A 17,391-nucleotide genomic window follows, 5' to 3' on the forward strand; every position below is an offset into this window, starting at 1 on the left:
TTTTAGTTGTATACTTGTGTTGTTTTGTAAGCTTTAAGCCACAATATTAATGCATGCAATTTTGTTATGAATATAATCCCACACATCTATTCTTATTCATGAATTCATAATATATTGTGCATGAAACTATTTACAAATGAGAGGTACCCATCTACATTCCCCTCCCTATCTTTATGTAAAAAATTCAGTTACATTATAACAACATAAAATTCCCAAGTTTTGTTGCACCAAGACTCTTATAAACATAAAGAAGCATGTATTTGAGTCTCTTCAACTGTTTAATAGAAGCTTCTTGCTGCAACACAAATGTTTCATTCGCTACGAGGATATAAATCATTGCGGGAATGCCAACAACCTGCGATACCTTTCCTGCCTGCGATGTCGGGAAGAAGAAGATGTGGTCCTTGATGATGCTCTTCTTTTACTTTTGGGGCGGAAGAAAAAATCTTGTGTGTCGAGAACATATGAAATCTGCAGATGCAACTGATATACATTAGAAAAGCAGAAGAGTTTTATGGCAATATGAATATAACACTCTGAGAAGAAAAACAAAATAAAAGATCAGAAATGCTCAAGAGTGCGAAAATGGAATTCATATGGGGGAGTTAATTGAACATATTCGCTGTCAGTTTTCTCTCTATTGACACTAAGTATTGTATACAGGCTCGGTGCAAATAATTACAAAAATCGATTTAAATCATTCTTGGTTCGGACAAATATGAGTGCGTAGCCGATACAGATACAGGTACGAGATACAACGTTATACAAAAATCTAAGGTACGGGTACGTCAATATAATGTTAAAATTAATATATATAGGAGCAATATCAACACTGGCATAGGATACCAGTGTCCCGAAACCGATAAGTATAAAAATGCAACATACCTTGGATGAGTTGCAAGCTATCTTGCATTCCAATCCATTAATTACTTGAACACCATCCATGGCGGAACAATATGCAGAGAACTCATCTAAGCCTTCATATTTGCGTTTGTTTCTGCATATGTCAAAATAAAAGGCAACAAGTTACACATCACCTCATTGAGATTACAAGCACTCCCCTAGAGCGACAAAACCAGGGGTTGCTCCATATATATTTCTTTTTCGAGGTCCCGATGAAGGAAGGCATTTTTAATGTCTAGAGTGATGTAGATATTTGAAAGGAATTCTGAGCATCAACCTCTAGCGTGGTGGAAATAATAAGCAATGTAAAGGAGGATGAAAGGAGCTACTTATACATATAAAGTGTACTTACATCTGAAAAAAAAAGAATATAATGATTATTTAAGCTATCATGTTCAAATGAATTAATCCCCTTGCCTCTTTTTTATCATTTTAACAGTAAATGGAAATGCCTCAAAACAGAACTTAAAAGTTTAATCTTGCAGATTTGTACCTTTGAAGTATAACGCCATGGGGTCCCTTTTTGCTAGGAGAGACAGACAGAAAATCATTGTGCAGATAAAAGGAAAAATTCGGATCAATAGATACAGCAAACATCTCAGGCTTTTCATTCATATTGTCCATGAGCTGGATGGATAGTCGAGAAGGGGTAGAAGACTGCAGTAAGATAAAAATGGAAAATGTTATAATTTATGATGTCCGGAAACAAGTATATACTGTGTGTAAATATGTTCGTTAAATCATGAGACGGGAAAAGTCACAAAGAACCTACACATTGTAATCGATATATATTCTCTTCATGAAGGATGACATGAGCATTAGCATGATAGACTGAACCATTTAATTTCCCGGGTTTCCGAGACTTCTCATACTCATACAATTGGAGAAGTTTACTGTCTACCTCGTCGGTTGCAACAGTTTGAAGCTGCGGAAAGGGTCTCAACATTTAGAACCTTTACAGAAAACAACCCATAACTGGAAAAATAAGACAGATAAAGAAACCTACATACCTGTCTGACCAACTTATATATTAACTTGTCCAATGTGAATAGCACATATGACTGATTCCCGATAATTGCACGGCATTCATCCTCAAACTTTGCATTCTCAGAAGATCCATCAAGCAAGTTGTACAACGCACTCATAAATCTGAAAATACTTACACTATCAACAATCAAGTTCAGTGAACGGTGGCTCATATAAAGTTGTAAGAAATATACCTTGAGTAAGGATCTGGGGAACTAGCATCCTTCGTTTTCCATTTCGTATCTGCACTAGTTGAATTTGTTTTTGCTGATAAGATCCTTTCATAAAGAATCTGCCAAGGTCAACATAGTGTAAGATATAAACCTAAGGAAGCAATTTCCGCATAAATATTTGCATTAACATTATCCCTTACTTGATGAAGCCTAAAAAGCACATAAAAATCATCATTTCCATAAAACACCCTGGAATCCTTCATTTCTTCCACAAATGAAACTGCCGATATATGCTTTGTGAGAGGTTTCACTGACGAAAGGAACCTCTCTGACAATAGTAATGATGAACCATCTCCAACAGATTGTGCATCTCCATCAGCTTCACCTTCACTCTCAACCTTACCATCAACATCATCATGCTCGATCTCTTCCTCTTCCTCATGATCTTCACGGAAGCCTTCATCGCCAGCAGACTCACTGCCTGAGGCATCTTCACCAGTTTCAGAAACATTCTCACTGTCCTCGTCATCAGCATCTGCATCGTTATCACCTCCTGCCTCTGGACAGCATTCGTCCTCTCCATTTCTAGACTGATATTTCCTTCTCTCGTTACTATGATTTGACTTGGCCATTGATTGTGCATTGGAATCTCCATATCCGACAAAGTTATCTTCCTCAGAATCACCATTTGGGGATAATTCACCCTCTTCCTTCTCAATTTTGCAAAGCCCAGCAGAAGGCCTAACAGATTCTTCATGGCTTTTAACTTTAATGCTCTCGTTCGTCACGCCATTCGTCACCGGAACTGGAGCTGTGGTGTCACATCCCTGAAACACAAACAAAAACAGAGGCCATTCTGACATCAATTGGTATATTAAAACAAGATGGTTTAAGAGACAGCAAAAAATAAGTCACAGCTTGTTACAAGTACTTTTACTAAAATTAGGTAAGAAATGAGATTTGTCACAATTGAGAACTCATACCTCCACCAAAGGTGCATTGGCACTCTGAGATTTGGCTACAGAGTCATCAACGTCGGCAGTTCGTGATGGATCAATGACACAGCCATGAAATATGAACAAAACTTAGTATTTTGACAATAACTAAACTAATAAGTTAAAACAGAAAAAGATAAAGAACAGAAATGGCTGAACATGAATAGAAGAACCAAAATCATTGAAGACATCAATTTCACAACTATCTTGAATACAAACCTGGAGTCAATTCTGTGTTCATTCTGCTCAGGCTATTTTCTCCTCTAACTGCAATCGATGCATTGCTTTTAGCACCTTGTTCATCAGCAGCAAGTTGTTTACTAAATCCGGAGGATTTATCAGTGTATTCTACATTTTTCTGCCCTTTATCCGTCAAAGGATCGTCTCTACAAACCAGTTCACCACCTACAGATACATTTTCTTTATCATTAGCTGCTAAACCAGTCCGATGAGCATTCTTTACTTCAGTTGTTCTACCATCAGCTTCATTCTTATCCAATTTTGGTGACCTTGAACTCGTTGAAATAGAGTCTCCATGAGGACTTCCGTCACAAACATTATGGTCTGCTTTCCTCTCCTCCACCTTTTCGGTCCTAGGAGATTGGGAAGGAACACCGAGAATTGGCTCCAAGAAGGTACTCCAAAGCCTCATAATTTTATTTGACAACTCCTTACTAGAGAAGAGCTCTTCACATGAGTACTGAATGAGTTTATACAGGTCTTCGTGAATCGAAGTATCAGAATATTCGAATTCCAGATGTGGAATTAGAGGCTGTTTATTTCCAGCGGCAATTGACTGAAGAATATCATCCTCTTTCTGCTGCTTCTCTTTAATTTCTTTAATTTCAGCCACCAAAGCTTTATATCGTCAAACATGAAATATTAGAACGGGTAGAAAGAATGATAACACTGAAACTTGTGAAGATGTTCGATGCTAACAATCGTAAGCTTTTAATAAAATCATTTTTGTTACTGATAAATTTTAAGTAGGTTTGGAGGTAAAAACCCACTAAGATTTATCAATTGAATAAAAAATTGTAAAAATATATACTCATACATTTAGTAACAGTCGGGTAAGAGTCTAAGAAAAGGTTGAAGAGTAAATGGACATTATCAATCAATGACATGTTAAACTTACTGACCCACCCTTCTACAAAATAAGAAAATATTAAGGCTAGTAGAGCCAACTCCTGTTTGATGACTTTCTTAGCATGCATTAAGCACCAGTTCCTCCATATGCATTTTTACCATGCTTATACCACGGTGGCTAGCTTCAGAATGTTTATTATTTATACCCGATTTTACATTATTGGCCATTGACCATTGTAGCCTCTAGTAACCATCAGAGAGAGCTTCGATGATTCAAGAAATATAGCGAAAAACATGTCTAAACCAAGCAACTTCAACAGTATAATATTTGAACAGTTCTAGCCGAAGTTTTTTAATGTATATTCATGGAGCAAGTCAAAGCAACCAAATCTACAGGAAATATAAATATGAAAGCTGATAAACTGCATATCCAATTATTATGCTTTTTAGTTCAACTTACATTTTGCGCTCAAGTTCTTTGAATCTTGCTGCTTGAAGTAGAAGCTACGGTGATCAAGTGATTTGTAGTGATTTTTAGCATAAATTTCAGCCCAAACCTTATTGAAATCTGAACGACACCTAGACCACTCCTCTTGTCTCTGCTTCAGTCGGGTAATTATTACAGGCAGAGAATGATTTGGATTTTTACGCAATATTTCTATAACGTCAAGACCATGGTCTCCATATAGACGTTCAATGCTCCTTAAATTTAGAACTGCAATATGTAGCCAAGACAGAGTCAAATCATCATAATACTCTAATAATGGATAGTAATAAACTAATACAAATTATGACTTTAGATTGCGATTATTTGGTACAAACCGGTGAAATGATCTTCAATACAGCTCAGATTCTCCTTATTGATCTTATTTTCAGTAATGTTATTATACAATTCCTCTGCTTGTTTAGCAGCTGAAATCACGGACTCTAATAGCATGTCCAGCTCAAATCTACATTAGAAAAATCGATAACATCATCTTTTGACACATAGACTCAAAATGAAAATTGGATCAATGAGGAAGAATGGATAATGAAAACAAAGAAAAGCTGTCAGATCCAAGAAAAATTAAGCTAAAGCAAAATAATGAACTAATTAAAACAAAAGTGGAGCTAAAAAACAAGAACAAGTTTTACCTGTCATCTTCACATCTAAACAAGCTTTCTTCATACTGATTCCTGCGCATATGCTTGAAAGAATAATCCTCACTTCCTGAAGTCACAGATACCCAGTGATCATTCAAAACTTGAGCACCAAGCTCAGATCTCTGACTAGCCTTCGGAAATGGATACTGCAAAATAAGAAAAAATAAAGATAAAAAACAAGGAGTTCCACAAAAACAACATATACGACAAGGCCAACAAGAAAAGAAACTAAATGGAAGTTACATACATCTGAGGGAAGAAGACGGTAGCTGGGAGTACAGCGTTTACAGTCGCTAAGATCAAGCTCTTGAATGGATTTTGAAAGGTATTTGTTTTCCCTGTGTCTTTCCTTCTCTTTACCTCCATCCATCTCACGCTTCTGCTCTTTCTCTTTGTCCTCCAACTTTGATGATCTTGATGCATGAGCATCAGTAGACAATGACTCTGAAATCAACATGTTAACAACATCAAAACAACGTATATGGACGTAATAAAAAATCATGTCAAACCTAAACTCGGTTTAATTCAACAACCAACATCTGCACGATTAAGTTAAAGAAATAATCTGACGAGCCTCCTACCTAAAATAAAGAAAGGAAGAAAGGAAATAAAAGCATAAAACATAAGGAGGACAATTGATATGTATTGTACATTGACGTACTTTTACTCATGACACCAGCGAGGAATCCATCTGCAAAAATCAGTTGAAAGACACAACCTCGATGTAAGAGAAAATAGATTAACAATAATAATAACAAGGAGAAGAAAGCTGAAGAAACGTTACCAATATTTTCGCAACGCTCCAAGAAATCATTGAATTCATCCATAAGATCAGAATGCTTTCCAAGTAAATCGGTTACCTGAAATGGTATAGATTAATACTAGTGGCAACAGAAACTCAAAAGCTGATACTTCATTGAAGGTGAAAACTTCATCAAAATCCATTGAGTTCATTAAAGAAATCTCACCACCTGGATCACCTTATCTATTTAATCTAATAACTTATTTCAATGAATTGCTATACAGAGATTGATGAAAATGAGAATACAATGAACATACAAATGAAAAGGATTAGTTCAAACACTATTGAACTTCCTTCATACCTACAACATAACTTTGAATTCAAGTTTTACTTGGAACGGTGATATAGTAACTGAAAATAATTTTAATATCTACAAATATATATTGTTAAAAATGAATGTTATGTTAGATGAGTGGACACTAGACGAGATAGGATTAAAATGGAATGCATTAGGGAGAAAATGGAGTAGCTCCTATTGAAGAAAAGATAGTAGAATCGGGCCTTAGGTGGTTTGAATATATGTGGAGGAGACCAGTATAGGCCCTAGTAAGGAGAGTAGATCAAATGGAAGCTAGCCCAATTCCTAGAGGAAGAGGGAGACCAAGAAAAATCATAGGGGAAATGATAAAGAAAGACTTAGAGTCTTAGAGATCAATGTTTTGTCAATGAACATGATTTACGGTAGCACATTATGGCATCGTTCGATCCATTTAGCTGACCCTATCTAGTGGCCTAGTGGGATAAAGGTTTGGTTGTTGTTGCTGTCAATATTGGCACAAAATAAATACCAAATAAATTTTCTACATTAGCATATATCATCACTAAAAGAAATGAGTAGTGACAAATATGAAGTTGAAGCATTAGTTTTCTTAATTATCTTCTGGATTTTGAGAAACAATTATCAACTAACACATATGCTCCAATTAATGAAACTTAATAGAATTCCTAGAGAACTAAAGGAAGTAAGTGCAACTAAAATGATTCAATGTCAACAAGAATACCCAAGAATGAAGTACAAGAGTAAAATCAGACAGATATCTTCTAGAATGAGTTCGACTCAGTGGCTCACAGAAGCTGGAACAGAGAACAACTTTCACAGTCATTAAGGTCAAGCTCTTGAATGGATTTGTCCATGTATTTGCTGTATCTTTCCTTCTCTTTACCTCCATCGACCTCACGCTTCTTCTCTTTGTCTTTGTCCTCCAACTTTGATGATCTTGATGCATGAGCATCAGTAGACAACGACTCTGAAATCAATGTGGTTACAGCATCAGAAGATGATATATGGAAAGAAAAAATATCATTTAAAATCACTAAGCATATTCAACACCAACATCATCTGAATGATTAATTTAAGGGGGGATATGCAGTCCATAATCTGACAGTTCTCCTCGAGAGTAAGAAAAGGAAAAAGGAAATTGAAGCATATACATAAGGAGGATAATTGATGTGTATTATATGCCGACTTACTTTTACTCATGACACCAGCAAGGAATCCATCTGCAAAAACAAATTTGAAAGATTTAATCTCAAAATGATAAAATACATTGATAATAAAAATAGCAAGAAATTTGAACAATAATTACCAATATTCTCACAACGCTCCAGGAAATCATTGAACTCATCCATAAGGTCCGAATGTTTTCCAAGTAAATCAGTTACCTGAAATGTAAATTTTTCAATTCATCCTAGTATTAGATTAACTCCGAAATCATTGAATTCATCCATACCAAACATACGCAAAAGGAAGTAACAACTAAAATGATTCAATGTCAACAAGAAAAACAAAGAATGAAGTACAGTAGTAAAATCAGAGAGGTGTTCAAGTCAGTAACTCAAAGAAGCTGGCACGTACCAAATTTTGCAAATCATTCCTTTTTATTATTCCATTGCTGAAAATGTGAAGGCACTTCAAGAATGCTTGGTAGTCATCTGCACTACTCAACTTCTCCTTAACTTTCTCACAGAAACTGAATGCTTGACTATACATGCCTGGTAGTATGAAGACAAAAATTACAAGATTCGACAAGTTAGAAAACTACACACGTAAATGTGAGGATCATGGTCCTATTATTTCTTACCATTATTTTAAAATGAAAAAAAATATCGAAAAACATAATAAAAGGCCAAAGAAATGCAAATAATAGAACTACCGAAACTCCATACAGCCAGTCATCACCAACATTTAATTATGTAAGCTTTTCCCCTCTTATATAAATGGATAAGCCTTCTACATTGTAATCAATTAATTCATTCAATAAAGAAACACTTTTCAATTCTCTCATTTACTTTTCTGTTTAGTTTCAATACTTTTACAATTGAAAACACAATAGCTTATCGGCAACCAAAAGAACTGTATGAATCTAAAATGCAAGAAACATGTTCAAGCAATGTGATTTTGTCCAAAGCATATGATGGACTTACTCTTTAAGGTATCTTTGTCATCATTAGAGGCAAAGTCAGTAGCCATACCAAAACCTTCAGCCTTTTTGAAAGATTTCTTTTTGTCAGGAAAGCGTTGCGAGTTCAGATCCCTGTTGTTATCAAGATCAGCTTCTCTCTCATCATGGTCACGGATTCTCCTATCCCGGCTCTCGCGTTTCCTCTGTTCCTTGTGCATGATCATTGTTTTGTCATCATCAAGATCAGTGTGATCAATACTCAGATCACGATCATGAGAAGCAAGTAGCCTGTCCCGTCGATATCGCTGCTGTAAAAAGTTTATAGCCAATCGTTAAAAAAACAGCTCACAAAAGTCATGCACAGGGGGAGAGCTGAGGGACACAATTACTACCTTGTCTACCTGCATTGGCCGCATCATGGGTGCTGAAGAACTCCGCTCATTAAAGCGCTGCATCGAATTTCGACCAAATGGAGCATGGTGTGCAGAATGTGTTCCAGAAGTATCTGGTAAAAATCTAGTAAACTCATCGAGTAAATCCCGATGGTCCTTAAAAAGGGTAGCAACCTAGAATTTTTTTCCAGAAAAAGAGCAAACATTTAAACAAACAAGTAAGAAGGAAATCAACAAAGATCACCAAAATAAAAAAAATATAAGAATTTTACCTCACTATAAACCTCCCCAATGTCCTTATGCTCTTTGCGGTACATATTCAAAATGTCCAAGAATGATTTGTAAACAAGCTCATCATTTTGGAATCGTTTCTGCGGAAGCAAAACCGATGAATTAATTCTAAGAACCAATAACTGCAGTAAAATAACATCCTCAACCAAGAAGAAAATTCACCTTTATCTTGTTCACAAAACTAATAGCTTCTTCAAATTCAACCGTCTTCTTAGGAGGAGCATCATCCTCATCAAGTGTTATCTCATACCCCTTTGGCAAGAAAGTATTAAATCCAAAAATCAAATTATTGTGCCCTTTAAATAGCTCCTTAACTCTTGCTATGACACCAGCAGTGTCGGTCCTGAAAAGGACAAATAAATACTTAGACCCAACACTCACCTTTTCAAATTAAAAAAAAATCAGATATCGTAAAAGGGGTCGTAACATTCTACCTTTGAGCCTTGAAATCTTTCATAACCTCAAGGAACAAATCATATTTGTCTCTTTGGTCATGAAACATGTCTTTCACTTCCTTCAAATAGGATAAGGCATCATTGGTAGTCAGTTTCTGTGATGTAGTTGCTCCTCCGCCTCCTGTCCCACTGCCACCACCTCCACCTCCACCTACTCCTCCTCCTCCGGCGATTTGATTTTGGCCATAGCTTCATACACAGAAAGGAACCACAATTTAAGATATCCAAAATATCAACAATTATTGCACGATCTCAAGAATTTATCAAATGGCCACTTGTTCAATTTTCATATCATCGGAAATTTAGAATCTCGTCGGGTTGAAAAAATAGTGTCCATGTATACAAGCATAAAGTACTTCTAGCCATCTTCTAAGGTAATCAATGAAGTAATTTAGACCATACTCATATTACTTGCCCGGTAAGATTCACACATATGACTTAAGCAAACCACAATGTGTAGCCCTAGCCCATATACAAACACATCCATTCCTGTTAACCAATTATCTCACCAGGAAATACATTCAACATTCAATTGAAGTTAAATTAATGATAACCCTAAATTTTGGAAAACCCTAATGAAATTCAAAAACAATTTAAACACAAACAGCACCCTTTAATTCATCATGTGAAGTAGCTAAGGGCAACAGATTTACAACATAAACAAGCTCAATTCTTAAAGCATAAAATAGGGTTAACAAGCCAATTCCACATGCAAAATTAACACATAATAAATTATATATCAATGCAACAAAAAACATACAAATCAGCACGTGAGGAACCAAAGGGGCGTTTGAATTGAGAGCCAGAAAAAACATCATCCCTTGCTCTTTTCATATCTGCAAAACAAAAATCAAATCAAATTCCAATCAAATTAAATAATAATAATAATAACAAAGTAGCAAAAGATGAAGATAAACATTGAATTGAAGGAATATGAAGGAGACCCATTAAGTGAAAAAGGGAAAGGAATGTTACTTTATCGATTTCCCAGAAAAAAAATAGCTGGGAAAAATAAAGAGAGAGTGGAGGTTTGTGTTTGATTTTGATGAGACAGATAGAAATAAAATAAGTTTGGTTCCCTAAGATTGTGTCTATCTCTTAAGTTGTATAAGTTAGAATGAAGAGAAACTGAGACACATTGAAAATTTGAGATTTGTTTGAAGAGAGAGAGAGGGAGAGAGAAACGTACGTGCAAAGTATGAAACTTGAAACTCAAAAATGTTGTTTGGAGTCAGAAGTGAGAAGAGAAGCAGAGACAAAACATGTTCGAAATGAAAAGGTGATGATGTAAGGAATTGAGAAAAAGAGGTTATTGTGTTATGTTATGTAATGTTCTGTTCTTTTAACTTGTGTTGGCTCAATAACCATGGATCTATGGATACTTCTTCTTACAAAGCCCATTGTTTCTTTCTCTTTTTTTATTAGTTTTTTTTTCACTTTTCATTGAGTTTTGCTTTCAACATTTTTTTTATGAGAATAATATATATTCTGGTATATAGAGATAAGTTATTTTCTTCGACCATTAAAATTATGACACGTGTCCTATTTAATAATTTTTATAAATATATTTCTAAAACTTAACAGAACAATACATATGCTATAATTTTACTGATTGGAAGAGATAAATTATCTCCTAATATGATGAAACATTGTATTCTCTATCTTTATTGAATGAAGTGGTTTGGTGTCACACTCTAAGAAGTATCTCATATCAGTTTTTTTATAATCACGGTTATCTCCTCATATAAATAATTAACTTATTTCTGGTTAACTCACCTGAATAATTAAGCTCTAATAATGTTTTATATAACAATTAACAGTAGTATATGATTTAATGACTTTCGGGTAAGCTTTATATTCTCTACCCATTTTTATTCATCTGTCTTATTTATAAAAAGGTGTATTTTTTTGTTTATCTGGTTTATAAGTTCAAGTATTAATATTTGTATTCCAAGTTTACCTAATAATCTCTTAATCTGCGTAAGTAGTAATTTCTTATATTCCAATGTACCCAAAAAAGTAGTAGTAGAAAGAAAGTAATAGTCATAGATAAATAAAAGGACATGATGGGTAAGACACAATAAATTTAAAACAAATAAGAACAATGATTATTTTACTTAAGGGACATTTGAACAAACTACCAACAAGGCGTTGGTCTAATGATGTAAGGTCCAACTGGATCTTCAAAATCAATGGTTTGATTCTTGGAAGTCACATTTGTTGAGAGTGACAGTCACGAACCCCAAAAAGAATTAGTTCTTTACAAAAAATGTGAGGGGATATCCTTGATAGTACCCAAAAAAGAAACTAATAGAATATGAATAGTAGATCATTGACCGACAATATAAAAACATTTATAATGTGAGTATATACATATTAAATTCATATAGTATACTACTAACATATTGTTTTGTTCATTTTTTGATAAAGATTTTCTATCATTGATTATGAGAAAAATATATATATCTTTACTTTGTAAAAGTTTTATACAATGTTAGTCAATTATTTATCATTCATTTTCAATCATCATTAACTCTTCAAAAAGTAATACAGATGAATAGTGAATGATATATTTATTATGAATAAATTTTTATACCGACAATTCATAGATATTATACTTTGTATTATTTAGAGCAACCATAGTGGTTGTTCTTAACAGAATAAGAATATTTTTACTTTGTTCTGCATTGTGTGACTGTCTTATTCTTATTTTATGAACTTTATTCTTAAATAAGAACAACGACACATGATGAAAAAGATAGATGTTTGGTTAAAAATGAGGTAACTCTCAAATAAGAATAAGAATAATAATAATGTTTGTCATTGTGGAAGAGAAAATATATTTTATTTTTATTTCATAGAAAGTTACAAAAAAAAATATAAAATAATATTTGAGAAGTAAATAAAAATAAATATATTGTTTATGATTACAGATACTCTTGCACTTTTAAAGTGATGTCAATGATTTGATTTAATGTGTATCCATTCTTGAATTGAAATAGATCATCTTTGTCACTTTATAGAAGCATTTCTCATTGCCAATATTTAATACCATATTTGTTATTTGGTAATTTTTTGAGATACGGCAAATTATTTTTTTTTAGATTTTTTGTTTAATTCTTTAGATCATGAACTCCATAAATAAACGTGTGTAAAAGTGTTAGAAAATGAAAAGTGAGAGAATAATGAATATTGTTGATTATATAGTATATCTTATTTGAATTATTAAGACTAAGATATATGTATATAACATTTTTAAGTAATCATATGACAATCAACCAACTTTTAATATTAATCATCTATATATTTATTATATGACCTATTTTTATTATTCTTACAATATCTATATTAAAAAATGTTCTCATGAGTCGATCATTATGACATTATGATAGATTTTGCATTTAACAATGTATATTCAATAGCGTCCGTGTGTAAAACGCTATTAACTAAAAGGCAGAAACAAACGAACATCGCTCGTGAAGGAAACACTATTAAATATGATAAGTGGATATACATTCAAAATTGTGTGCTTCAATAAGTGATATAGAATGTGTAAGAAACAACATCGCTCGCACCACCATTCACTCAGACTCTAAAACTCAGAAAATCATCATACGCCAAAAGTCACATGACACTCATTTTCCCACAAAACCTTATCATGATGCTCATTCATTCAATTCATCTTCCTATCTGACTCACCTTGCCATGACACTCATTCATTCAACTCATATTCTCACAACACTCATGACATTCAATCATTCACCGAAGATTCCAAAAATGAGTTGTCAATTTTCCCTTTTAATAACATCATGTGTTTTTTCCTTTTTTGTACCTCACTATAGATAACTTATGTTATGATTTATGTTTATTATTTTTTTTTTGTCAAATCGTTTTTTAGATAATCTATCTAATACATTCCTAATATGCTTAGATGTTAGCTACTATTATTCATGTTCTTATGGATCAAGACAGTACTTTCTTTATTGAACGAAAATGGGTGATTGTCAATCGATAGACGAAAAAAATATGAAAATGAAGTGAAATCCTTTATTCATTTACTATTGAGCGTGTTAAAAACATTAATAGAATTGTATGTCATTGTTTAAAATGTTACTCAAACTATACACATTTCAAATATTAAAGATAGAAACCTCATGTATGTGAATATGTCATACTCTGAAGTTATTGAACGTAAATGAGAATTAAATTACAAAATATTTCAAGGTACCATTTTTTGGTTCTATGTGGATCGATAACAACAACGACTTTTAGTATTAAGAACACTTTTTTATACTAGATCATATAAATGAGAACCAATAAACTATATTATTAACATTATTTTGAGTGAGTTCATATAACCTAAGTGTTTATCTAGTGTGTAAGGTTTTACAATATTTATAGATAGACCAAAAAGTAAATGATTCGATTTTTATGAGCAACAATCAAACATTCTAAAAAATATTAATTCCTTACGTATATGGTGAGAGGAAAAAGTGCCGAGATTGTGTTCTTTTTAACCCTATATTTAATTTATTCTTTTTAGTTGGTGACATTTTGTTATCATATCTATCTTTGTTTTGGTAAAGTATCACATCTGTCTAATTACATTAATGTTTGTAAGTTTTTAGTGCACTAGCTTTTGAGCTCTTAGTAAATTCCATAGTTATTTTATTATTATATATTAATGTTTTAAATTAAAAGACAAATCATAAAATATATAATTAATTTTTTCCCTTTTTAGGCAACTTTTTTGAACGGTGGGGAATGAATGAGCTAAGTTGGAATATAAAGTAATTTAATTTTTTTTAAATAATGAAAAATAATATGATATTGTGAGATGGTATGAAAAATTATATGAAAAATATATTATTTAACTTTGATGACTTACTCACATGCGCCTAACATGCTAGATATACTTAAAACACAATGTCATGGGTTCAACTTCTATTGTATATATAAAAAAGCTTTGTTAATTAAGTGAAAACTCACTATCAATTTTGGCACCTCCTTAATGTAAAAAAAGTTGAAAGACAATTTGCATAGTTGGTAGTTTTTTTGTACCATTACTAGGAGTATCAGATCACTTTATATTTATAGAATTAATCATCTTCAGTATACGTGATTACTCATCTCAATAAATGTCTTATAGTTAATAGTTTGTAAGAACCAAATAAGAGAAAAAAATATTAGAAGAAAGTTTAATACTTTTATAAAGGAATTAGAGTTACATATTCTTTATGATAATGAATACTGACTCCAATCCAATATATTAATTATGAGAATTATGACACTCTAATTATCATTTTTTTCAATGGACAACTTTTATTTAAAAATTTAAATAAAACAAAATATCTAACCCTAAACCCCCCACTAAGTCACAGCTACATGTTTTATTATATATAAAAACTTGTAGACATATCGAACACATAATATTTGAAAACATATACATTTTTTATATTATCCAGAATAATTATATAGGGCTAAATTTTAATAAAAATAAGTCAAAGAGCTCATGAAATTAATCAATAGGTCAAAATGATAATAATCACATTGAGAAATGTTACAAAAAGATGTTCCCAGTCTTCTTTTCTATGTATAATAACATTGTGTGAGACTGAGTCATAACAAGTGGGGTTATGGTATATAGAATATTTCACTTTATAACTTGCGATTCATAACTACATAAGTAATATAAAATGATGTTTGAGTAATTCTTAATGTTGGAATGAAATATTAGTATTTCAAACAAGTAATACAATAGGTGGTGGAAATATTTTGATATATGACATACAAAAGTATATTCAAGTATATTTTGAAATATTTTGATATATGACATACAAAAGTATATTCAAGCATATTTTGAAATATTTTAATACATGACATTTTGGTGTCCTCATTTCATCATCCAACTAAAAAACGAACATTTAATTTTTTTATAATAAAAACATAAAATAATATTTTTATATTATTTGTTGGAATTTAGTGAACTATAGAGACATAATTTTTAGTACATATAATTCTTATTATCTCATGTGTTTTATTTTAATGTTTCTATAGGTTTTATTAAGTTCTTAGTAACACTGCAGAGTAAGTACAGAACAAAATATCTAACTGTGCATGAACACTTTCCACAACTGAATTAATGATTTTCAATAGTCATAGAAAAAGAGTAAAGAATAAAGATAATGTAAACAAGATCTCTGCAAATTGGATGAAACCAAACAATATAATAGTAGTAAATTAAATAACCTCAACAAAACAAAAAATAATGCAAAATTTATAGCTAGCTGGTTATAGAATCTATTAGCCGATTATTAACCAATTTCACTTAATGAGATAAAGACTTGATTATCGTAAGCCTCAACAACAAGACACTTCAATCTTTGGAGTCAAATTTGCAGTTTTTTGGCACCTGAAATTTTCACCTTGTTTAACATCTGATATCAAATGTTTCCTAAACATGGTTATGAAAGCTTCTACTCTCTCATTCAACTCTTCTTTTGAAAGCAATGGTACTTGCTCCTCTTCTTCTTCTTCATCTTCATCTTCTTCTTCATATATCTCATTCTGAACATGAACAAGAGTAGAACTAGTAGTACTAATCCAACATTGTTCTTTGTAGCATTCTTTTCCTTCTTCAATTTCTTGACAACACTCATTATTCTCCATTTTCTTGTCACCTTTTACTTCTTCAACATTTCTTTCACTTTCTACACTTTGACCCTTATAGTCTTGCCTCATAGAAATGAATAGAATGGATAATAGAATAACATTGAGGACAAGGAAAATCCATGCACGCCATTGTTCAACTAGAAAGTGCTTTAGACATAACATTAGAAGAAATGTAGAAGCTGTGAACACAATAGTAATGTGTATATTATCCTCCATGTTGTGTTCTTCTTTCTCTTTGGTTAATTCTATCTCCATATTTATTAGATCTTGTTTTTGTTGGTTTTAGAAATTGTGTTAGAGTTTGAATATATAAATAAGTAAGAGAAAATGGTGCATGTTCTATAAGGGTAAAGTTGTAATGATGAGTGATGTAAGGTGGTGAGGAGACAAGTAAACATAATACTAAGTAGGACTGTTGCACTGCCACAACATGCTAAGGTCCATGTTTTGATGATTTCAAACACCCCAACTTAGAATATTCGATTCAGATCACGTGTTCTCAATAATATCTAATTCTATGTTGTAGATCAATTAGATACTGTCTTATGAATAAAAAGTAAATTTTTGAAAACATGGAGTAACATTTGTATATTACTTGTTAAAATATAATTGGTTTGAGACAACGAATATAACATCACTGATGAGAGGTGATTTGTGTGCAAGAATAATAGGTTTGTATGTTTATGTGTGTCTTTGCTTGGCGTGCACCTCAAATCACTGATAGCTCCACTACCCTTAAAGTAGTGAGTGATAGGGTCATGACATTGGTACATTTTGGTAATTACTAGTTACTATTTACTACAATACAATTCCTCATTGAAAGTTTCAAATAGAGTCCACTTCAAACTCTAGCTACTTCTTTTAAGACTCTAGGGACCATGGAGTATCTAGAACAACAATTATGGTTTAGTTCACAAAATCAACGCATCTATTAAGCTTAAATATCTATATACTATTTTATTCCCTTTAAGAGAATCTCCACGACTTGAACCTATAACTTTAGAGACTTATAGTCATTTATTTCATTGAGTCGCTACCACTAATTGGT

General features: G+C 32.4%; 2 protein-coding genes across 13 annotated transcripts; both read right to left on the bottom strand.

Moving 5' to 3' along the window:
- LOC109354697 (paired amphipathic helix protein Sin3-like 2) lies at nt 113–10,989 on the bottom strand. 12 transcript variants are annotated; one of them, XM_019597373.1, is made up of 23 exons: nt 10,861–10,989; nt 10,432–10,507; nt 9,651–9,860; nt 9,379–9,559; nt 9,198–9,296; nt 8,935–9,099; nt 8,556–8,838; nt 7,987–8,123; nt 6,114–6,189; nt 5,991–6,020; nt 5,577–5,773; nt 5,321–5,475; nt 5,009–5,136; nt 4,647–4,901; nt 3,317–3,955; nt 3,086–3,120; nt 2,303–2,929; nt 2,124–2,221; nt 1,914–2,052; nt 1,676–1,828; nt 1,397–1,560; nt 886–997; nt 113–471 (listed from the first exon to the last, which is right to left on the bottom strand). In XM_019597373.1, exons 2-23 carry the CDS (start codon nt 10,503–10,505, stop codon nt 334–336), a joined length of 4,095 nt encoding a protein of 1,364 aa, XP_019452918.1. In that variant the 5' UTR covers nt 10,506–10,507; nt 10,861–10,989; the 3' UTR covers nt 113–333. The 12 variants fall into 12 exon arrangements, with proteins under 12 accessions (XP_019452918.1, XP_019452916.1, XP_019452914.1 ...); XM_019597371.1 differs by having other exon boundaries at nt 8,556–8,841; XM_019597369.1 differs by having other exon boundaries at nt 8,926–9,099.
- Nucleotides 6,534–16,629, bottom strand: LOC109354700. Its single transcript, XM_019597378.1, has 2 exons — nt 16,016–16,629; nt 6,534–6,892 (listed from the first exon to the last, which is right to left on the bottom strand). Exon 1 carries the CDS (start codon nt 16,596–16,598, stop codon nt 16,032–16,034), a length of 567 nt encoding a protein of 188 aa, XP_019452923.1. The 5' UTR covers nt 16,599–16,629; the 3' UTR covers nt 6,534–6,892; nt 16,016–16,031.

The sequence above is a fragment of the Lupinus angustifolius genome, chromosome LG08, assembly GCF_001865875.1.
Source record: "Lupinus angustifolius cultivar Tanjil chromosome LG08, LupAngTanjil_v1.0, whole genome shotgun sequence".
Taxonomy (NCBI): Eukaryota; Viridiplantae; Streptophyta; class Magnoliopsida; order Fabales; family Fabaceae; genus Lupinus; species Lupinus angustifolius.